General features: G+C 37.2%; 4 protein-coding genes across 19 annotated transcripts in view; 2 read left to right on the top strand and 2 right to left on the bottom strand.

Annotated features, from left to right (window-relative positions):
* Positions 1 to 6,705, top strand: part of LOC143349478 (PRL-1 phosphatase-like) — a 47,905-nt gene extending 41,200 nt beyond the window's left edge. For all 8 annotated transcript variants that reach the window (XM_076780790.1, XM_076780783.1, XM_076780801.1 and 5 more), the window contains 5 exons: positions 857 to 1,178; positions 1,247 to 1,727; positions 1,807 to 1,938; positions 2,024 to 2,190; positions 2,274 to 6,705. In XM_076780790.1, the coding sequence (XP_076636905.1) occupies positions 1,611 to 1,727; positions 1,807 to 1,938; positions 2,024 to 2,190; positions 2,274 to 2,385 (528 nt within the window). In that variant the 5' untranslated portion in view covers positions 857 to 1,178; positions 1,247 to 1,610 and the 3' untranslated portion in view covers positions 2,386 to 6,705. The remainder of the gene's footprint in view (positions 1 to 856; positions 1,179 to 1,246; positions 1,728 to 1,806; positions 1,939 to 2,023; positions 2,191 to 2,273) is intronic.
* Pi31 (Proteasome inhibitor 31 kDa) lies at positions 5,902 to 8,464 on the bottom strand. Its single transcript, XM_076780751.1, has 5 exons — positions 8,225 to 8,464; positions 7,755 to 7,904; positions 7,382 to 7,680; positions 7,051 to 7,203; positions 5,902 to 6,960 (listed from the first exon to the last, which is right to left on the bottom strand). Exons 1-5 carry the CDS (start codon positions 8,411 to 8,413, stop codon positions 6,903 to 6,905), a joined length of 849 nt encoding a protein of 282 aa, XP_076636866.1. The 5' UTR covers positions 8,414 to 8,464; the 3' UTR covers positions 5,902 to 6,902.
* Positions 8,465 to 8,699: 235 nt separating this feature from the next.
* Positions 8,700 to 13,308, bottom strand: Xrcc1 (DNA repair protein XRCC1). Of its 3 annotated transcripts, none has more exons than XM_076783752.1 (3): positions 12,918 to 13,308; positions 8,955 to 10,317; positions 8,700 to 8,893 (listed from the first exon to the last, which is right to left on the bottom strand). In XM_076783752.1, exons 2-3 carry the CDS (start codon positions 10,286 to 10,288, stop codon positions 8,755 to 8,757), a joined length of 1,473 nt encoding a protein of 490 aa, XP_076639867.1. In that variant the 5' UTR covers positions 10,289 to 10,317; positions 12,918 to 13,308; the 3' UTR covers positions 8,700 to 8,754. The 3 variants fall into 3 exon arrangements, with proteins under 3 accessions (XP_076639867.1, XP_076639865.1, XP_076639866.1); XM_076783750.1 differs by lacking the exon at positions 12,918 to 13,308 and adding an exon at positions 10,676 to 11,038; XM_076783751.1 differs by lacking the exon at positions 12,918 to 13,308 and adding an exon at positions 10,703 to 11,038.
* The window catches only part of LOC143351799 (kinesin-like protein KIF13A), a 132,791-nt gene continuing 122,087 nt past the window's right edge, over positions 12,275 to 22,978 (top strand). For 2 of the 7 annotated variants that reach the window (XM_076783743.1, XM_076783744.1), the window contains exon 1: positions 12,276 to 12,700. In XM_076783743.1, coding sequence (XP_076639858.1) covers positions 12,646 to 12,700 — 55 coding nt within the window. In that variant the 5' untranslated portion in view covers positions 12,276 to 12,645. Of the gene's footprint in view, positions 12,701 to 22,978 lie in introns of all 7 variants that reach the window. The other 5 variants (XM_076783746.1, XM_076783748.1, XM_076783745.1 and 2 more) reach the window with 4 other exon arrangements.

Below are 22,978 nucleotides of genomic sequence, written 5' to 3'. Positions count from 1 at the left end.
TTAAACATTTCTATCATTAATACTGCAAAATAATATATTATATTTTGTAATAATTGTTTAGGAATGTCTTCAGAAAGTTTTTGCATGTAACGCCATTATTTTTCGGAATGTTGACCTAGACATTTCTATTTGCGGCCGTTACAGATCCCGCGAATCAGATGTATAAAATGACGGAAGCACATAGTCGAAACGTGCGCGTTCAGAACTGTTTCGCTTGGCATCGGCATGGAACTTCCGTGCCAAAGGCAAAGAAAATTCGTCTTTGTTCGACGTTGGTTAAACTACTTGACGATTTAACCCGAGAATACTCGGGCAACGTACAGTAACGAAATTAAAAATAACATATTTATTCGTATTACCAAAAAAAAAAAAAAAAAGAGAAACGATTATGGTCAAGTTTCGAGGTATCGAATACCGTCATTAGTGTTCTAGACTTCTCTAGACTAGAATAAATTTTGTTCGCCCGTGAAACGAATTTTTTTACGTTTGTCTGTTCGCGATGAATTATCGCGGAAAATTATTGGCGCTGACGTTACAGATTTTCTGGGCGAGGAATATTATTTATTATGCGTACGAGCACCGCTCGTGAAAATTGGCGCGAGATTAAATTTGGCACGTGCAAAAGATTCACAACAACTTGTAATTGTTTCCCTGTTGCAAACAGAACGGAAATATCGCGCGATGCCTAGAAATAGATAGTTCGTTATGTTCGTAAATTTGATCGTGTCTTGTTTGTGTTTCTTTCCCACAGTCTAAAGATAAAAGTAAATAATTTAATTTACTATCAAAACGTAAGACGTATTTTTCGATAAATTAATGAATAATTAATATCGTGGTTCTGTTTATCGTGTTACAGTTTCCTGGTGAGTGCATCCTCACATACATGGAGTTTCAGCTGGATAGCGCAGAATACTGCCAGGCTCAACACAAATAGAGAGACACGCCCAAACACCCTAGAACCTGCTAGGTATCATTAAAGGAGAAGTAAGGAGGAATCTTAATTGGGCAAAAGGAAATTTGATAATTTGGGATCGTTGCCTCGAAATCACTAAATCATCAGCTAGTCATTGCGCGAGACATAGAGGATTTAAATAGAATCAATTGTTAATTTACAATATTAAATGCAAGCATCATAGTTACTGAGCGCACCTGATCCAGGCGCACCCAGTGCCAAATAGGTAAGGATCGGCGCCAGAAATTTTTACATGTTGCTCAAACGAATCTTCAGAGTGATTATTTTTTTCAGATAATCTTCCAAATCGTAGTCAAGGGTTCCAAGTGAGAATCGATCGCATATCAACAACGCCTAATGTAACGTAGCCCTCACCCTTTCAGCGAAATTCGCACCCCAACAACCCTTCTCGAGGTCTACATGTAAACCCACTGTTCTGTCCTCTGTAAAAAAATAAACAAGTATTCAATTAGTTAAATGAGAAACAACTTAATAAGACTGACATCTATGGGCTAAGTTGTCAAATTCAGCCTTTGTTGCTTCGTATAGTGTGGCACGTTGTAAAAGTGAAGAGAAACAGTGTCGTACAAAAATCATTAAAAAGGAGTTAGAACAATAAAAAAAAAGTAGGAGTACACCACTTGTTGTCCAAGAGGAAATGAGCAACATGAGGGTGAAGGACATCAGGCCGGCGCCCGCCGAAATCGAATACAAAAATATGAAGTTCCTCATTACTGATCGGCCCAATGATCAGACCATTCATACTTTTATTCAAGTATGTTTACCACTGATCTGTTCTAAATGAATATTTACCATGAATTCTGTACGTTAAAATTGAGGAATTGTTTCAATAGGAACTGAAGAAGCACAATGTGAAAGAAGTAGTGAGGGTCTGCGAACCAACGTACAAAATTGAGGAACTTAAAGCAGAAGGGATCAATGTCATAGACTTGGTGTTCGACGATGGTACATTTCCACCAAATGAAGTAAGTATCCCGGTAGCCGCTGATGTTGAGAATTGTCGTAAAAATCATTGGATTGTAATTTACGTAAATTAATTTTTTATCTCAGGTCGTCGACGAATGGTTTGAACTGCTGAAAAACCGGTTCCGCGAGTCTTCTGATGCATGCGTGGCAGTACATTGCGTCGCAGGACTTGGCAGAGCACCAGTCTTAGTTGCACTTGCTCTTATTGAATTGGGTCTAAAGTATGAAGATGCAGTCGCGTTAATCAGGGAGTAAGTATATAGTTATCAGTTAGAATTGTTCGTTCCCTGCGTTTTGTGCGTTAAGTAATTATAAAAATAATTTGTTTCTTCAGAAAAAGACGAGGCGCCATCAACGCAAAGCAGCTGGCCTACCTTGAAAAATATCGTCCCAAGTCTCGGTTGAAGCTCAAAAATGGACAGAAGAACTCCTGCTGCGTCCAATAGATTAAACGATTTCTTTGAAAAGTTACTAATTCATACTGATTGGTATACCTAATTGTATAGGTTTTCATGCCTGGTAACAAGAGACATACTGTACCGACTCTGTTTTGAAAGGCCTATCAATGGAAATGCAACTGAACTACTTATTTACTAAACAATTTTGACGCTATATTTTCCACCATCTAATTCTTCGTTATAAACCAAATAATTATAAAGTAAAATTGTTTACAATTATTTTTCACTTTTATTTTATGAAATTTTTGTATTTATTTTTGATACTAAATTAATATTAAATGCTGCTGAACAGGAAGAAGCCTTCTGCACACGATAAAAGTAGGAATAAATTTGAATGGATCTGATTACTTGTATAATAAAAAATTGGATCAATTTGTGCATTACATGACATACGTAGTGTCTGGTTTAAGACTATTATGTACAAGAATTTCGGAAGGCTGCATTTATTTGGTCCAAGAAAATAAAATATGCAATACGTTACCAATCAATTTATGAATATTTAGTTGATGCGTTATTTACATAAAATATTTTAGGGATAGTCGGAGAAAATAAACTTCAGACTCTGATGATTTTTTGTAAAGATAGTTCCTTTGGTGCTACGATCGTACCCAACTGTCAGCAAACGTAGCTTTTTAAAGGAATGAGTGCAATAAAGTCTTACATTTTCTAGAACAATTGAATACAGAAAATGTATAAGTGTCTTATCAACAATTTTTTAACTTGAAAAATGAACGAACGATTCACATATGTTTCGCATATAACACGAACAAGGAAATAAAATAATAGCAAAATCTGTACGGGAATTTCTTGTAAAAAGAACAAGATCATAAGTTAAAATATATTTATTAAAGAACATGCATCCTATTCAATAAAGTGTGTACAAGAATGATATGTACATCGTAGGTGATCCAACCTGATCAGATTTGATTAAACTGGTGTGTACATTGTGTATATTGCAAATATTCTTTGAACACGATTCTTTATTCTCGCAATTAATGGAAATCGATACTCGATTTAAATCGAGTATTTGAAGCGACTCAATGTGTTGCTAATAATTCACATTATAATGCAACATATATTTTGAGACACTTATCACATTTGTAAAGAGAATACCAAATTTGTATAAAATAAAAAAGTAACAAAAATTCTCAAATACTTTAATGAACAAATTTGTGTATACTAGTTTTAAAACATAAACTGCACTATTCAGTTTGGTTAGCGGTGATTTCTATTAATATAACACTCGGTAAGCATATTTATCGTTACATATTCAGTAACCATTAATTTAATAAATATCGGATAGAAAACGTTGACGTTTCGTTCAGAGATGTTGTTAGACTCCTCGGTAAGGCTAATCGAACAAATTTGGTCTTAGAAAACGCGACTAGACGGATATTGTGATTGATTCGTGTGTATAGAATAGTTAGGGTTAATTGAAACTACGAGAAACTGTTTTAAGCAAATTACTACCTGTTGGTGTTAGAGACTTGGTCCAGTACGAGAGTTTAAAGTCGACAAAATTTCAAATAGAAAAGTAATTTCTTAGTCGTATGTGTTAAGGCATAAATTAAAGCAAATGAATGGTTTAGCCAGCGGTGATTTTTCATTAATATAAGTCCTATATGAGTAGGTTTTTGTGAAATGGAATTTTATTCTTGAATTATCTTAACCATAGATCAATGATATCTTCTGAGAGAAAATACACTCTTGAAACAATCGTCAACAAATAAATGGAGTGAATTCTTTGTTGATTTGCCAACATATATTAGCGGACAGTTGCAATTAAAGATATTAAAGGAAAAATTAAATTATTTAGTTATAAACTTTGCATACTGTAATCAATTAAAATTATTTCGAAGTAAAAGATCGTTCATATCCTCGGATTGTGGTATATTTTTTAATCCTTTACGAGCGGATATTTCGATGTACATCCAAAACGATAAATGTATATTGTCGTCTATAGTCAGATACCACCCACAAAGGAATAAATTAATGGTTACTGAACATACAGCGTGAATAAATCACTATCGAATCTTATATTAATTAATATCAGTGGCTGCTGAACTGTTACTTTACTCTAGTTTATATTTTAAAACATGTCGCGACTAATCATTTTTCTATTTGAGATTTCGTTGACTTTAAACTCTTATATCGGTCAAGTCTTTGATACTATTTGTTGGTAATTTGCTTGAAAACGTTTCTCACGGTTTCAATATAAGAAACAATCGCAACATCCAGTCGTGTCTAAATCGAAATTTGCCGAATCAGCCTTACCGAGGAGTCCATCGACATCTCTGGATGAAAAAAAAATTGTTTAACATGAAATCTATTGAATTTTTTGAGGTTATCGAGTGTGTCGTTATAAAGAGCACTACTGAGAGTCTTAAACTAATTAAAATTACCGCTGGCCGAACCGTTATTTCACTTTAGTTTATATTTTGAAATATACGATGACTAAACAATTATTTTTCTATTTGGAATACTAGTTTTTTAAACTGTTAACATAAACGAAAGAAGCATAGCGTTGCATTTCCAGTGGCATGCCGAATCGATGGGTGTTCATAACTCTTATTGAACTTGGAATCTGCGTTAACTTGAATAACGAATATCGCGAAACAAAATGAAGTAATTATCACTCCAGAGTTATATATCACTTTTATCGTAGCTTAACGGCAATTTCACCAAAATTTTTTAAACATCTACTTTTATTCGATGAATTTTAGAAGCTGCATACGCGTTTTGTGTGAAGCGTCATAATTATATTCGCAATTTTGGTAAAATTGTCGGTGATGCTGAACGCCACACTAAACTGTGTTCAAAAGATAGATGAAAAAAAATTCGCTCCTAAAAATAATGAATGTAATACTTAGATCATTTCATATGTCTGACGATTTGATGTGAATGTACATTTCCGCATGTATTTATGATACGTGAATTGTGTTTACTGTTCCGTGCTTAGCCGAGATTGTGTACAAGAGTGATGTGAATTGTCATAGTCGATGTTTGTATTCGTTTTTTTTTCTCTTTTCTTCTTTCTTTTTTTTCCAATGATTAGTATGTAAGAATTCTAAATGACATTTTTCTACAAAACTGACTTAACGAATTTAATTACATGGATGTTGCGTGCGTCGTCGATGACAAAATCGTTGCCCTTTTTGTGCATAATTTTTTAGTACCAGTAACCGAGTACATTCACTGTAATCGCAGACCCGAAATGAAATTTGAACCTGGTACAGCTCCTTTTTTGTAATGTTTAAAAAAAAAAAAACTGCAATATTTTTTACCAGAGGATGGGACGAGGGACACTCGTAAAAAAAGAAAATTATCGAACCTTAGATCCGAAATTGAATAACTTTTACTATTCAGTTTTTTCTTAGTTTAATTACCGTGACGATTGTTACGAACGTTAATGTGTTTTTTTTCTTCATACAACCCTTGTTAAAATAAGATATCGATACTTTAATTAGGTACACCTAGCATTCATTGGAAAGTTACCAACGAATCTTTTTTTTTTTTTTTATCGTATGGAATTTACTTTTTGCACATCGATTCACTTCTTCAAGCGGCTTCTCTATCGGAAGTAATTATGTGTATGAGTGAATATTTTTTATCTGTGATACATTTTTTGCGAAAAAGGTCGAAAATTAGAAGAGAATAAAATGATAGGGTTTATTAAAAATGCTAATCGTGGCCCATATCTTTAAATTTGAAAGTTAATGGGCATTCGTAGATCTTATTTGAAATTGTATGTAGAAACGTGTTTTGATCTTGAATATTTACTATTGCATGTACTCGCCGAGTATCGAAAATCTTTATTCTCGAAGGATTGAATCGAAATATCGTGAAATTTTATTTTATTATTCAAAAAAAAGAAAAAAAAGGAAAAAAAGATAAAGAAAATCCACGAAATCATGAGTTATAGGTTAAATTGCCATTCTTTTATAATGGTAATCGGTGAAGATCGTTTTCGTACAATATTTTGTATTTTATGTTTAAAAACGTTTCAACTCCTATGAATACTGCGAACAGAAACAACTTAGGTAGCAAAGAAATCCTCTATTTTGAGCCGACGTAATAAAAAAAAAGAAAAAAGAGAACAGTCCTTTCGAATTGATTAAGCAAAAAATAATAAATTTAACGAGTTAGCGCAATTTAAACGAAAATTACTATTATATATTTAATTTGTTAATGTAATTTCCTACTTACTGCTCTATTAATGACATATTGATTAAATGAAACAAAAAGTTTTGTTATATTGTAAAACATCAGTAATGAAATAAAAAAGAATGGAAGTCGTTTTGTGAAGAAGCATTCGTCTTTTGATGTCTTATACTGGATATGTTACCAAAAATAAAATATTTCTACGGTATTAATATTTCTTTAAAAACATGATAGAAGTCATTTATTTAAACAGTTTCTTTTTTTTTTTTTTTTTTTTTTTTTTTTACAGAATTACAAGTATGCGCAATGTGTATACAAGTTCGATTAATATATTTTTCTTATTTTCAATCGGTATCTGGTGGTCCAAATGGATGGAATTTTGACTGAGGTGGAACAGCCCTCCTTCAATGAAATAAATAAAATAACGTTGTTTAATAAGGTTGGTAATATAAATTGTAACTAAATATTTTGTAATTGGCCCTATTAACATACGGTGGTAGTCTTTCTCTCATTCCTATCCCCGGTCGAAGCGGATCGAAACGACCACGTATTCCACGCAAGAAAGGGTCGTACAGCATACCACCGACGTATGCAAACGGATTTAAATCTGCATCTCCTACGGTTGGCGGGTTGGTGTTAGGGTACCTCGGATAAATTTTAAATATTTTAGTAATCAATTTAGCATGCTAAAGTAGTAATGTTATGTCGGGCACATCGCAAACAGAATGGAAATATTTATATTAAAATAGCATCGGCTCTTCTGTTCCATCTGTTTGCCATTTGTTGCTATTACAGACTTCTTTTTATAAATTGAGAATATTACCATGGACATATTGTCGATGGTGTACTACTCGGTGGTAGTACTCCTAGTGGATCTGTAGTACTCTGGTAGTACTCTTGTGGTGACATAAACCGCATAGGAACATTCTTATCTTCGTTCGGTGTTGTCTGTGCGGAACTCTCTCTAGTATTACTAGGAAGTATCGGTTCGATAAGGTCTGTCCCAATTGTTTGTAAAACATTTTGATACGAAGGTATTACAGATTCCACGGGTCCATGGAGATTCTGTACGGTTTGATTAATTGAAAACTGAACGTTGGATACATTTTGATCTTCGACCCTCTAAAAAATAAAACATTTTTAATTTACTAGTATTTTAAAAAGAAATATATTGCATAAATATAATTTGAAATTACCAGTAAATTTATGAGCAAATCATCGTCGGATCTTGTACCATACAGTATATACAATTTCTTATCCTTTGCGTAACGTAAAACGTAATTGGGACGTTTGTTCCATCCCTCTGGAAGTAATTTCGTCCCCTTCTCGGATGTATCGTATGTTTGCTAAAAGACAAAGAAAGAAACTGTTTAAATTGCACCAGACCACATTCTAACGTTACACAAATGTATTCAGCGCCGCAGAGTTCAAATAATGCGAGACGACAACATGTAATTGCATTAAAATTTTAATATTATCGAACGGTTCGCGATGGTTTCGGGAGTAGCAAAAAATAACTACGAACGTCTAGTAGGTTAGGTATCGCAACGATCGAATAAGCAAATGTATTTGTAATTTTCTTTTGATTACATTAACAAATTATATAAAAACGATTGTTCTCGATATTACGCGATATGTTGTAGCAATTTCTGTTGTTAGAACTTACGTTATCACCGAGGCCGAAACAGTCCGCTCCTGTCTTTACTAAATACGAGTGAACGCATACGATTAAAACGTCCTCCTTTTTCGAAATGTCAGAGTCGTAGAAACTTTGCAAGAGATCGAAGCTGAACACGAAGTTGCTGTTATCAACCATTTTTATTACGAATGACAGACGAGTTTTGAAATTACGCATGAACTGTTCACCATTGGCGTTTGCAACAATTGACGGCGCAGTTCGGCTGTATTCGGCTTTAGTCGTTCACACGACTTCCAGCGCTTATTATAAGCGTCGATTATGTTTTGATTTGATTTTACGACGCCTGCAAAAACAGTAACGTCATCGTCACGTCACAAGTTTATCACATTGAGGTAGGACAGCAAAAGTGCAAACTCACGACAAATATTTCATGCGACGAAAATAAAGTAAAAAATTGGTACAAAATGCAATTTATTTATAAAGTAAACTCTTATTTGTTTTGTATGTACATATCCAATGAAATCTTTTGTATATTAACATTCGTAAAAAGCAACAACTTAGTAACTAGAATTAGAATCAGTATCTTCCTCAAATACATCGGACGATTTAGGGGGCGACGAACTTACTATAATTTCTTCCTCGCTTTCCGGTTCGGCTCTGTCCTTACTTTCTAAAGCGTATCGTCTCCACGGAAATCTGTGAAGATCGAAAGTTTTAGAACTACTTTTGATAATTACTTAGAAAGCTACTATTTTACCTTGTCTTTTCGTTGAAACAATCCTCGATGAAAGCATGTGTAACTATTTTAGAATGACCCTTTAATTGTTGATGCTTTGGCGTATTTTTAAACGCACAAATTAGATGAGTGCATTTTCTGTTGGTTGTATTGGGATCAGCAATGTACTTGGCGCCCATTTGAAGAGCCTTTCTCCTAATTTCGTCTCTTTGTGGATTAACGTAGCCGCTAAGCGAAAACGTAATATCTTCGAAAAGTTTTGAAAATAATTTTTTTGGTTTCTGCGATTCGACAGTTTTCTTTTTCGCGGTTCTCTCTGGCCTTAGTACTGGTTTCGGTTCAGGTAATCGTCCGCAATTCTTACACACTTTGTCTTCTTCGTCTTGACACTGGGGGCAATTTTGTTTTTTCTTATTTACGTTCTCCTTTGACGAGCTTTCTTCTGGGCTTAAGGAACGTTTTCTTGCATTTGTACTATGTCGCGAATTTTCTTGTTTGATGTCCTTTTTATTTGCCTTAGGCGATGGTGCAGGCACGACATCGCCAAATGGAGTTCGCGTTACCGGTTGTTTATCGTTTAATTTGCTTGTATCTTTTACATCTTTGTTTTTACTATTAGACACTGACGCGGAGTTTTTCTTAGGCCCAAATACTTCCTCTGCTTTTCCAGCTTCTAACTTTTCTAATAACGGTCTCTTTGTTGGTTCTTTGTTCTCTTCTTGACGTTTAGAAAAATTATTCATGCCTGTTTCTTTGATTTTCGAAAGTAATTCACTCTTGTAATCCGTTTTTTTAGCATTAGTCATTTTGAGATACTTCTCTTTAAAATCACTTAGAGGCGTTTTGTTAGCATTGTCCTCCGGCTGTTTTAATTTAAATCTTCCAAAAACGTCCAGTCCCAAATCAACTACTACCTCTGTTTTCAGTACGATGAAAGACAGTCCAAATAATTCTTTTAAGTTTGCTGATTGCATGCAAGTCACTTTGACACGGTCAAATTTTATCTTTAATGTCTCAGGATTTAGGTCTTTCTTTGTGAATATCTGTACTTGATCTCTAAATTTATTGTTTACGGCTTCCTCGTGTGTCATGAATTGGTGGTTTACAATGGGAGTCCAGTTATCAGGCTCCGCTGACGTGGAAGCCGTAACAATTACAACGCAGCTATGATAATTGCCAATATCCAAGCCTGTAATGCAGGATGGTTCTGCTAATTGAAAAATTACAGTGCTAAGCATTTCTCCTGGTTTGGCACATCTCCATGAACTACTCGAATGATGTTTGAGGAGATTAGATACAGGATATGATGGATGTTCAGACGAACAGCTTATTACATTTGACAATTTAATAATCATTGTCTTTCAGTTCTGTTTACTTAGGTTTTCTGCAATCAGAAATACAAGAAAGACATTTATTACATCTGCAAAATTGGACATTAATGGTATATATCGTTGTATCAATTTAAAACAAATGATATAAATAAATATAGCATAAATAAGCATAATTTCGATAAAAGGTGAGTAAAATTGAGGTTAGAGATTAAAAAAAAAATTTGTCTATATTGTGAATAAAATAATGTGTTTTTTATAACTGATTGCACTAAAGAAGATCGAAATCATTTGTCAAAACGTTTAATAAATTGCTTGTTTATGTTACATTTATTCCTAGATTAGAAATACATGTCTGTTATTCAATTCTGAAGATAATTAATAATATTTTGAAAATAAAGTAATTTAATGTACCGCCAAATCTGTCAATGTACAACGCACACTATCGTAACCATAACCTTTTCATCCCAAGAAATCGTTTAATTATATAAATTTCAATTTCGTTATTTTTTGTAAATGGTCCATACGCTTATTTGTACGATATGGTTATTGTACTATAATTCTCGTAATTTGATTTTCGGTATATTCCATTATGAGCATATAGAAAAATTAACCGCGAAATCATCTACGCACACAAAATTTTGGTGACTAAAACGCATCTATTATATTGAACTTGTTAACTATTCCTAAACGTCAAGGTCGTTAAATAATGTATATTCTACGAAAAAGGAAGATCTTAATTAATATTTTAGTTCGTATTAGAATAAAAATCCAAAACTACTATCAGAACTTTGACTAACGTAGTAACATTCTGTAGGGAACTAAAATTTTGGAGGGAACTAAAACACAGCTGATTTTAGCACATTTTAACTCGATTAAGCGACGAATTATTTGAGCAAATGTATTTCTTAATTTAAAAGCAGCAAATAATACGTTCTGTTAGAAGAAAGGAGTATACGAGTTACCAACTACTAAACTATTTGAGGGATTAAAGAGTCAATAATGTGTTTGTTCCATATTCATTGGTGGGAAACGGAAGAACAAGACGTACGAAGAGGCGTCTTATGGAAATGGCCAGGTTAATCCGAGTAAGAAATTCTACAGCGAAGCATTGGTTGCGGTAAATTGTCTACAAAATAGAACAGAAGCAAACAAAAGGACACAAGACCAGAAATGAGAGTGGTGTAAGTAAAGAAACCAAAAAATATAGATTTGTATTTGCTTTATGTTACGTAGATTTATATTTCAGTATCATGGAATAATTTTTTTCCAAATAGCCGTGAAAGAAGCAATGACACGATGTCAATTTCATATTTATCCATTTTACGTCCATTTCGAGAGTTGTTAAGTTATTTGTTTCTTGCATATATGCAACTTGGTATACCTGGTCTGTGGCTAAAGATAAAGCCCTCCTTACCATTTTCGCGTTACATGCGACGTTATCAGTTCAGAAAAGAATAAGATCGCAGCGCTAACGGAACAAGAGAAATTGTAATTGATTTTAGCGATTATATTTATTCTTTAAATTCTTTTTCGCGTATTGATGGCCGATTTAAAATTAATAACTCAAATTTACAACAAAATAAATATTATTAAAGCGTAGAGATTTTCGAGTAATCGTATTAGTACGTAAAAATATACGAGATGGCGAGAATATTGCGATTTACTCTTTGTCAGTATACGTATTCTTTTCGTCGAAACAATAAGACCGTGTTACAACGAAGCAGGACAAAATACGTACATACATATATTTTATATGATATTTTCATGAAACTATTGTTGTTTTGCGGATTCGATCATACACTGTTCGTCAGAATTCGTCAGGGATCATAAATTTTTAGCTGAAAAATCGCCGTTGTTGGAAGTCGATCGAAGTAAAATGAGTAAGCTCCGAGAATAATATCAAGTTAAAATTTTACTATGTGTTTTTCGACATCTTTGATAGAAACAGTATTAAATTCAATCAATAAATGATTCGATTACTGTTCCGTGGTTTAAATCGCGCGGGGCTTTGCTTGCAAACGTTCCCATCGATCGATAGGTCTCGATGGTTGGTTCGATATTCCATCACCAGATGGGGGGCGACAGGACACGTGACGTCACAGGACTTGGTTCTCTCGAGCGTTCCTAGCGGTAGTTCTCGAAAGTACGTTCACTCGATAGGACGACTGTCGTCTGGCGCACGACGAGCTTGAAGCAATATGGCGAAGTGTGTCATGGGCTCGGTGAGACGTAGTGTCGTTTGAAAAGATGAAAAGTTCGCGGTATGGGTTGAAAATAATGTAGCGCTATGAAGATCGTGTGAAAATTCTATTTGTGTATACAAAAGCATCGAGCAGTTCCTTGTGATCGGGATATACAGTGCGCGTTACCGGTGTGAAATCATGGCTACGGATAAAATAAAGGTTGCCGTTCGGGTTCGGCCGTTCAATCGCAGAGGTATGTATTATCCAAAGAGTATCATTTCCACCGAACGTTTCTCTCGTCATCGTTCTCGCGGACACCGATCATCCTGCGTACCGTGGCAGCGTACAATCCGTACGTCCGCGATTTCGAAATCGACACCATCGATTCCATCGCGTTACGATCGGACCACGGTTTTTGACAGTGACATTTTTCCGTTCGGTCACGGCCCCGGAGGAGTCTGTGTCTTTACCTGCCGCGCAATATCGAGCCTCGTTATCGTCTTACGTTCCCTTATCTGGATCTCGTATCGCTGCTTCGTGCCCGATAAAAAAAAGAAGAAGCGTGGAGAAGGGTGAAGACTGTGCATGCCATCCTCTTCGGCAAACCCACGTCCCCAGTGTTTACCAGTTGAATCTTTCTCGGTCCTTTGTCCGAAATACGGGTTCTGCCGTGCCGTGATTTCTGGCATCGCCGCGTTGTGTACCGTCCTGCCATGATCCTCTTCGCGGAGACGTCGATGCGAATCGTGCACCGTGCGAGCGTTCGTTAAAATTTCCGAGTAACTCTGGGCACCTTGCGCGTCTTTCCTTACCTGCGTTCGTTCCTCGTTCGTTCGCGCGAAACGATCCGTCGGCGCCGCGACACCAGAGGCTATCCGCACACGTTAAACCGCGTGACAAAGAACCAAACATGTGACTAAAATGCCAGAGTGACGTTTACGCTCGGCGACCTTCGAGTTTCGTTCGATCGAGCATGCGACACGTTCCTCGATCGACTCGTCGAACGATCGCGATGACTTTATCGGCGTGCTCGATAGCGATTTCGACGCTGTGATCAGTCTCGTTTCGCCAACGATCGAACAGTATTTTCTGTAAACAACCAGGACAAGAATGCATCGACAACGCGAGATGCATGCGTCTCGACATCGACTCCGTATCTCGATCGTTTTCAAGCAACGCGTTCTCGATGGAAATAAGTATCGAAGCGCGAAGTAGGAAACGTTTACGATCCGTTTAATGGTTGTTTTTTTCCTAACCAGCGGCTGACGGTTCGAGTTTTTGTTTTCGTTTTCCGTCGCTACTGTCCTTTGGACTCGTGCAACGTTTCAGGTGGGATCCGCGTATCGTCGGCTGTTTTGACGTAACGTGCCAGCGACAAGGCTGCCCGTAATCGGAATATCGTTCACGCGCGCGCTGATAAAGAAAGCGCCATTAACGTCGCCATTGCCATTGCCGCGACTTTTCGGCGCTTCGCGCGAATTTCGCTGTTCGGTATTTCCGAATATTTCAGCGGTTCTCAACGTTTTCTCGCCCCGCAACGCGGTTTATATCATCGAACGAATCTACGGAAATGGATTAGGTTCGAAAAAGAAAAAAATAGTATAGGAACGGATGTCTCGATTCTTTTTTTACGGATTGTAGTTTCTTGAATATCGTTCCAGTAGATTGCGACGAAAAATTAGCGTCGTTCGGTGGTGCCAAGGTTCGAACAGCTCGGATTATCAACAGGCATCTCTATTCAGATCAGAAGTGCACTTTGCCCGATAATTACTCGCCGTCGTCGGATAATTAAGGAAATAAAAGTAAACCGAGTGGAAGCGTTCGAGCGAAGTATCGATTATTCTGGATCGTTCGATACTATCGAACCGTACGATCCTAACGTTTAGCATTGCAAACTTGCAAATTTGTATCATCGTTCTCAACGTGTCTTTTTCTAGTGTTAACAATTTGTAAATATAAAACGGATAGGTGGATCGATTGTTTGTTGAAAAGCGATTCGAAGTCTGAGATAAACGACTTTGACTTTCGAATCTAAAAATTTTTTAAAACAATTTTATTAACCGTACGAACGGTATGAATAGGAATTCGAGCGAAGTATCGATACTATCGAACTGTACGATCCTAACGTTTAGCGTTGTAAATTTACAAATTTGTATCATCGTTCTCAACGTGTCTTTTTCTAGTGTTAACAATTTGTAAATATAAAACGGATAGGTGGATCGATTGTTTGTTGAAAAGCGATTCGAAGTCTGAGATAAACGACTTTGACTTTCGAATCTAAAAATTTTTTAAAACAATTTTATTAACCGTACGAACAGGATCGCGATTAAAAATGTTTACGGTGAGTTTTCATCGTACTTCGCGAATCACCATCTGTGTCCACAGTGACACGCGGCTACTATGGTTGGGTTCGAACTATAACGGTAATACGGACGAGATTTACGGTGGTCGACTTATTACCGTAATTGAGTTTAATTAAAACGGACGTTCCCCGTTGAAGTTCTTTTTATTACGTTCAGTTATCTCGCCGGCAGTGTTGTTTTCCCAGCTTTCTTCTCGCCCGTCGCCGCGATTCTATTTAATTTCATTCGTACGCGTGTAACATTTCTTTCATGGATTCCGCTCGCTCCTCTTCCTTTTTCCACCCATAATTACCCGAATTACCGTTTTCTGACACTTTCGTGCTTTCGCTGCCTCTTTACAACTCGCTTTTACGATCCGTTCACCGCGATCTGTTTAATTAAATTTTTCCAATGTTTTCCATCGCGCGACATTTCACAAGGAGAGGTCACGACCTGCCAATCTGGGATTTGAAACAAATTTGGTTGCGTTGTGGGGGCTGATGTCCAAACGTAATCTGTAAAATACTAGACGTTTATGGCCAGCCATTCTTGAAAAAAATTTCGAAGTTGTTGGATCTAATTCCAAAACATTTTTAATTTATAATTCCGTGAAAACGGATAATTAACCAATATGAAACCATTTTGAAACCAAATTTTTCGGCGAAATTAAACATTTTCAAATCATTTTGAAAAAATTATTTTCGGTTGCGGGGGTCAATTACAATCATTTTTGGTGAATAGACATACCCCCGAAATGTTACGCAATTTCGAGAAAAAAATTCGAGTAGATGTGAAATTTTTCGGTGAAATTAAACTTTTTCAAATCATTCTGAAAAAATTATTTTCGGTTGTAGGGGTCGATTACGATAATTTTTGGTGAATAGACATACACTCGAAATCCTACCCAGTTTCGAGAAAAAAATTCGAGAAGATGCGAAATTTTTCGGCGAAATTAAAAAGTTTCAAATCGTTTTGGAAAAATTATTGTCGGTTGCGGGGGTCAATTACAATCATTTTTGGTGAATAGACATACATTCGAAATCCTACCCAGTTTCGAGAAAAAAATTCGAGAAGATGCGAAATTTTTCGGCGAAATTAAACTTTTTCAAATCATTCTGAAAAAATTATTTTCGGTTGTAGGGGTCGATTACGATCATTTTTGGTGAATAGACATATACTCGAAATCCTACCCAGTTTCGAGAAAAAAATTCGAGAAGATGCGAAATTTTTCGGCGAAATTAAAAAGTTTCAAATTATTCTGGAAAAATTATTTTCGGTTACAGGGGTCAATTACAATCATTTTTGGTGAATAGACATACCCTCGAAATGTTACGCATTTTCGAGAAAAAAATTCAGTACAGGCAGAACTTTAAACGTTAATAAAATTTCAACGAAGCCTCCATCAACAAATTGATATTCTTGATTTTCGTCTTATTTTGGCCTCTAGAATCCCCCATTAAAATTTTTCCCAGGGATGACCAAACAGGGATGGCACATACGCATTTATCCCGTTAGAAAAAACTCAAATCTTTGGCTAAATTATTGATAGTACGGTAAAAATATATCGAACTTTTGTGTTCCTCTCGTCGAAACCTACAATTTAAAAACAAAAAAAGAACAAATTCGTTCCGACCATTTCGAAATTTTAAACTTTAAAGCCATTTTTTTTCAAAAATGGCCATAAACGTCTAGTATTTTACAGATTACGTTTGGACGTTAGCCCCCATAACTCTACCAAATTTCGTTCAAATCCTAGGTTAACAGGTCGCGACCTCCCCCAGAGAAATGTCGAAAAAACGAAACAAGAATAGCATGGAATTTTTATGCAGTAATTGTAAAAGATTTCTTGAAACTTCAAGCGATCCTCACTACATGTATCTTTCGAAAATTAGTTGTTATCTAGCGCCTGTTATGTTTAGCGTTATCCTGTGTTTGCTTTGGGTTGCCATAGAGTTAATAGGAATGTACTTATTGTGTAACGTCGTAAGCCAGCAAGATTTTACTGGAACAACAGATAACCGATAAAACCAACGTGCAGCAATTTATTTGCGACGTTCGTTCGATCGAATAGTTAACTGTTTTGTCTGCTTTGTTAAAATAAAATTTACAGGGAAAATACACTTGGATCGATAAGAACGACCGTCTTCGAATAGATTCATTAATTACGAAGTATCGAATATACATATTTATCTTGCAATCATTTTTATTTTGCATTTCGTATTTTAACATTTCAGTAAATGCCATAGGCGTAGTCTTGTTTCGTAAATGATGAAACTTATCGTTGATAGATAAACGTCTGTTATCAGCGATTCCCTCTTATCTCGTGAATTTCGAGTATTAGGTTATGTTGCGAAAGAAATCACATTTCGATTAATAAATACCACGATCGAGTATAACCGTTGGAAGTTCCATTAATCTCGTTAAGGAACGTACGAACGGTGATTCTGTTGTGATATTAACCGAAGAGAACGTGGTAACGGTTCGTTGCGTGTCCAAAAAGTAGTCGATTTGTCGTGGAATGACAGAAACGTTTCTTCGACTGTCGTTCGACTCTTTCTCGTTTCCTCTAGCATGCTATCCTTCTCTCGGACTACCGTTCGTTTTTTCTCGTTCGCTCTCGTTCGTTCTTACTCGCTATTCTTTTCTTCTCGTCGTCGACCACGGCTGCAAAAAAATCCAAACGACGTCGGGACTCAATGACATCGCTGTGTATAAACATCTGCCAGGTGGCGAGTTTCGTCCGCGTCGCGCGAACGATACGAACCCCGACGGGACGTTAAGAATCGTTACTGTACCGTTTGAATTAAGAGACTGGCTTGAAAGTGACCGGGGAGGGATGGTCAAACGTCGGAAGAAATACCGAGTATAATTAAACGTCGAGTCGGTCGAGTAGGCGGATCGATACCGACGAATTAGCCGGTGCACCGATCGACGATGGAGATTATTATGCAAGGATGACAGAACGGCGATCGTCGCTCGTGTGCAACGTGAATCACGATACACCGATCGCAGCGGCGATAAAGGCCGGTCGACGTGGCTCGATAACTGTCAGTTACTCGCTCGACGATTGTACATACACGACGGGAGTTACATATTACAACCCTCCGCCGTGGGACAGCTTCAAAGCGCGGGAATGCGGGGACAGGGGGCGCCACCGATCGATAACGCGAGAAGGAAGATCGTGTCCACAAAGTAAACCGACGAATTGAGCGACCATCGAAGAACCTTGGTCGCGAACCTCACGCGAAATGGTCGGGCGGACAAGATAGCTGGAAAGTAACCAGATCTAGTACATTTCAGTGGCCCAAGGGAATCGTACTAGTGGCAATTACACGCGTCAAGACGATCAATTATTCCTACGAACGATATACAGAGTGTTCGGCCAACCCAGGGAAAAATTTTAATGGGAGATTCTGGAGGCCAAAATAAGACGAAAATCAAGAATATCGATTTGTTGATGGAGGCTTCGTTAAAAAGTTATTAACAATTAATGTGAAAAATTTCAAATCGTTCTGGAAAAATTATTATCAGTTGCAGAGGTCAATTGCAATCATTTTTGGTCATTACACATACCCCCGAAATCCTACGCACTTTCGAGAACAAAATTCCTTACCGAAAATCTAATTTGGCGCCTGAATTTTTCGACGAAAAAAAAAAGATTTCAAATCGTTCTGGAAAAATTATTTTCGGTTGCGGGGGTCAATTACAATCATTTTTGGTCGTTAGATATATTCTCGAAATCCTACTCACTTTTGAGAAAAAAATTCAGGAGCGTAGTCAAATTCTTCGACAAAATTAAAAATTTTCAAATCGTCCAAAAAAAATTATTTTTAGTTGCAGGGGTCAATAATAATTATTTTTGGTGAATAGACATACCCTCGAAATTTTACCCACTTTCGAGAAAAAAATTCAGTATGATCGGAACTTTAAACGTTAATAACTTTTTAATCAAGACTCCATCAACAAATTGGTATTCTTGATTTTCGTCTTATTTTGGCCTCCAGAATCACCCATTAAAATTTTTCCCAGGCGTGTCCGAACACTCTGTATATACAAACGGACTGTCAGTCGAGCACTCGCGAGAAAGACAAGAGCGTGGCCCCCTGCTGGCAAGCGCAGGAAGTGTCGCCATAGAATTGTCTAATGGCCACAAACCCCCCTAGTGAATTAACTAAAGATCGAAAGGTTCTTAGTGTTCCACCTAGGACCAAATGGACCAACCACTTAATGATCCACTAAGAAATTCATGATTCAGGATCTTACTAGAGAACTACGAACCCCCCAATGATTATAGTTTAAGATGCATGGCTCCCCAGAGGTTCGATGCAGCGTTACGAACTGTAATTCTCGATTCTACCAGTTCTTCAACGACAAAAGCACGTTTCCACTAGAAGAGGGATTAGTTTTTAATTGAACCCAAAGAATCTAGTAACCGAGAAAAGAAATCGATACCTACATTTTCTTAAATGTAATGTTTATACTTTCGAATTAATTTTCGAATGAATTTCACGAATCCTGTTGCTTTTAATGCATCGAAGTGATTAGTTTGGGGGTGAAAGGGGTTAACGATCGTTGACACCCGTAGGTTGGTCGCGATCCTTCGACCTTTTTCGAGTATTTCGAACGTCGAAATAACCTGCCATTCGGGGACCCAGGGCTCTTCGAAGGTTTTAATGACCGCGAAGTACCGCGCTGATGAAAACGGAAAACTCCAACGAAAAGTTCCCGTGGCGAACTCTCCGTGGCGGAAAATGAACACGTCTCTGTGAATTCCAGGATGAAAGGAGCTCCTCGTATAGCCGCTGGACTCGCTAATTTTCTCCGACGGATCGCAAACATCTCGACAAGCAGCAAAATTGGGACCGTCAATTTGCCCGAATCTTAACATGATCGAAGAACTAAAAAACGTGTAATTTTCATTTATTCTTTATCCGTAAGTTACGACAGTCGAGTTATCCGCAAGCCAAACTTAAGATAATTTAATGATATAATAATATACGATAAATTAAATAATTTATACATTTTTACTAATACTAATACACTCGCTAATTTCCTAAGTTTTAAGTTACTTTTCTATCGAGAAATGCGGACGAATTCTCCTAGATCGCAACGACCGGGATATTCGCGGAAATTTGAAGTGTCTTTGATCAGCAGAGAATGGATTTCCAGCGATTTTAATTGCCTTCTCGAGAAGCTAACGCGTGTTCTTCGTAAGTTCGTTATTTCCGGCCAACGACAGAATCGCCTCGAGTGGCGTTAAAAAATAACGCGGCACTCGAACTCAAGATTGAGGCAAACGTTCGCAGCCAGCCCCCGCGTTCCAAAAATATAAACAGTAACGTCAGGATTAAGGAGCCACTCGTAAAATTTAATTTCACGAGCGCCCGTTAATTCGTTAACTTCGTTAACTTTTATGGAAACGATTTAAAACAGCTATCGATACGGAATCTCGTGGATATTAAAACTGTAAAAAAACGTAAAGGTTAGAAATTACGAATCTCGTTTAACGGAGTTCCCGGTTAGCGGAGGAAGAAGGCGTCCTTCGGAAATTTTTTGCAACGGAAGTACGAGCACGAGTAATCTCAGATTTTAGTGTAGAATCGCGGCACGTATTTCCGGCAGTTTGACGTTTTCCAACGCGAGTATGCAGTTTAAATATCGACTGTAAAAGTACATCCGTTGGAACGTGCCTTTGGACGAAGACCACGCCATTTTGTTTTCACGCGTCCAACCGTATGTAAACCCGAAACAAATCTTTCGAAAACTTACGTACAATATACAGGGTGTTCGGCCACCCCTGGGAAATACTTTAATGGGGGATTCTAGAGGCCAACATAAGACGAAACTCAAGAATAACAATTTATTGATAGAGGATTAACAATTAAATTCAAAAATTTCAAATCGTTCTGGAAAAATTATTTTCGATTGCGGGGGTCAATTACAATCATTATTGGTGAATAGACATACTCCCGAAATCTTGCGCATTTTCGAGAAAAAAAATTCAGTACAGGCAGAACTTTAAACGTTAATAAAATTTCAACGAAGCCTCCATCAACAAATTGGTATTCTTGATTTTCGTCTTACTTTGGCCTCTAGAATCCCTCATTAAAATTGTTCCCAGGAGTGGCTGAATACCCTGTATACTCTCCTTGACCGACCATTCACTGTCCAGGCAGGCCCAGGAGGAGACGTTACTACTTCTTCCATACAGTAAACCACCACAATATTCTAAAGAAAACTCCCAATTGGAGTATAAACTAGATCCAGCAAATGTCCAACTGAAAAGTTAAGGGTCGAGTTCACCCGTGGGTCTTTTAGTTTTAGGTCTGTTAAGAGTCTCTAAACCGATAAAGATATAAGTTCCATTGACCCCCAGTTGAACTTTACTAGTCCGTGTATCCCTGGTTGAACGACTGGGGGTCACGGGAATGATGAGCTTTAATCGCTCCCTATGCCAACTAATTGATTATCCTATTAACTGTCGACTGATGCAGTCTGATCACCCTGTTAAATTGTCCGAACTTGAAGCTTGATTGGTATGTAACCGAGAACACATATCAGTCTCTGCTCCCCAAATCTAATCGACTCCGGGAGGCTTTGATCGTTTCTGAAACTGAAATGGCAATCTAGTTATTTCCTACTATCTGTTGATCCTTGTTCATTGTCTTCCAATTTATTTCAATTCTTCCATAAGGATAGTTTCAATCTTCTCCTCTTAAGCCTGGTAGTAACCTTGTTAACACGTTCACTGTCCGGTTCCTCAGCGGCGTATCCAATAGCGTAGTGATATGACCCATATACGAGTCATGGACAGTGAACGGTGTTAACCACTTTACTGGCTATCTTACTCCACAAGAATATTTTCTAGCCTCAATCTAGAAGCTGTTAGCCCAGAGGCTCCAACGAAACTTTGTCCAAGCATTTCGCGAATTCAGTCTGTAATATCGCTGGAGGTTCCGGTTATTCGGTATTCGTCGAAGTTCCTAGTCTCGCGGAAACAGCAATCGGGTCTAGCTTGGAGGGTCCCGGGAACCGAATGTTTCCTGACAGCTGGAATTATTCGACTCGTTAGTAAGACGTTTAACTTCCGCGTTCGTCTCGGTTTGCGGGGGAACCCGTACACAACGATCCCCGCCAACTTCGACGCACGAAAGTTCCTAGCGACTCCCTATTGCGCTGTCGTCGGTACAACGGAACCAATTAAGCGAGATTATTTCATCGAAATTGAAGCCACTTCACCCTCCGGGGCCTCGTTACGGATAATACACGGAAAACGAAACGATTATATTAAAACGGGTGATACAGGATAGAGGTGCACTCGTACTCTCGATCGTCGAAACGATTACGAGAAGCATTAATAACGACGGTGCTGGGTTTCATAATATTTTATAATTTTCTATATTACGGGCTTAATTGCACGGAGTCACCTGTTGCTGACGAAAAGTTCTGGGATTCGAATCGATTAAATTAATTTGCAGTTCGTTATCTTCGAAGAGACCCAAGAGAACGCGAACAGGACAATTTTCTAATTATTATCGATGTTGATCTTTGTGGTTTGCGTCATATTTCGAGACTATACAGGGTGTTCGGCCACCCTTGGGAAAAATTTTAATGGTGGACTCTGAAGGCCAAAATAAAACGAAAATCAAGAATACCAATTTGTTGATGGAGGCTTCGTTAAAAAGTTATTAACAATTACATTCAAAAATTTCAAATCGTCCTGGAAAAATTATTTTCGGTTGCGAGGGTCAATTAGAATCATTTTTGGTGAATAGGCATACCCTCGAAATTCTACCCACTTTCTAGAAAAAAATTCGAGAAGGTGTGAAATTTTTCGACGGGGAAAAAAATTTTCATATCGTTCTAAAAAAATTATATTTAATTACAGGGGTCAATTACAAGCATTTTTGGTCATTACACATACCCCCGAATTCTTACGCACTTTCGAGAAAAAAATTCCTTACCGAAAATCTAATTAGATGACTACGAAAAAAAAGAATTTCAAATCATTTTTGAAAAATTATTTTCGGTTACGGGGGTTAATTACAATCATTTTTGGTGAATAGACATACCCTCGAAATTCTACCCACTTTCTAGAAAAAAATTCGAGAAGGTGTGAAATTTTTCGACGGGGAAAGAAATTATCAAATCGTTCTGGAAAAATTATTTTCGGTTGCGGGGGTCAATTG

This window comes from Colletes latitarsis, chromosome 2 (genome assembly GCF_051014445.1).
Source record: "Colletes latitarsis isolate SP2378_abdomen chromosome 2, iyColLati1, whole genome shotgun sequence".
In the NCBI taxonomy this organism is placed as follows: Eukaryota; Metazoa; Arthropoda; class Insecta; order Hymenoptera; family Colletidae; genus Colletes; species Colletes latitarsis.
The sequence above is the reverse complement of the archived record's forward strand: the minus strand, read 5'-3'. Positions and strand labels throughout refer to the sequence as shown.

Excerpts from the sequence above, each read along its gene's own strand:
- Pi31 (XM_076780751.1), bottom strand. The coding sequence starts at position 8,413 with ATGCGTAATTTCAAAACTCGTCTGTCATTCGTAATAAAAATGGTTGAT. Across the intron at positions 7,905-8,224 it reads GTTTCGGCCTCGGTGATAAC|CAAACATACGATACATCCGA; the intron begins GTAAGTTCTAAC and ends TTTGTCTTTTAG. Across the intron at positions 6,961-7,050 it reads ATGAGAGAAAGACTACCACC|GAGGGCTGTTCCACCTCAGT; the intron begins GTATGTTAATAG and ends ATTTCATTGAAG.
- Xrcc1 (XM_076783752.1), bottom strand. The coding sequence starts at position 10,288 with ATGATTATTAAATTGTCAAATGTAATAAGCTGTTCGTCTGAACATCCA. Across the intron at positions 8,894-8,954 it reads TGTTTCAACGAAAAGACAAG|ATTTCCGTGGAGACGATACG; the intron begins GTAAAATAGTAG and ends CGATCTTCACAG.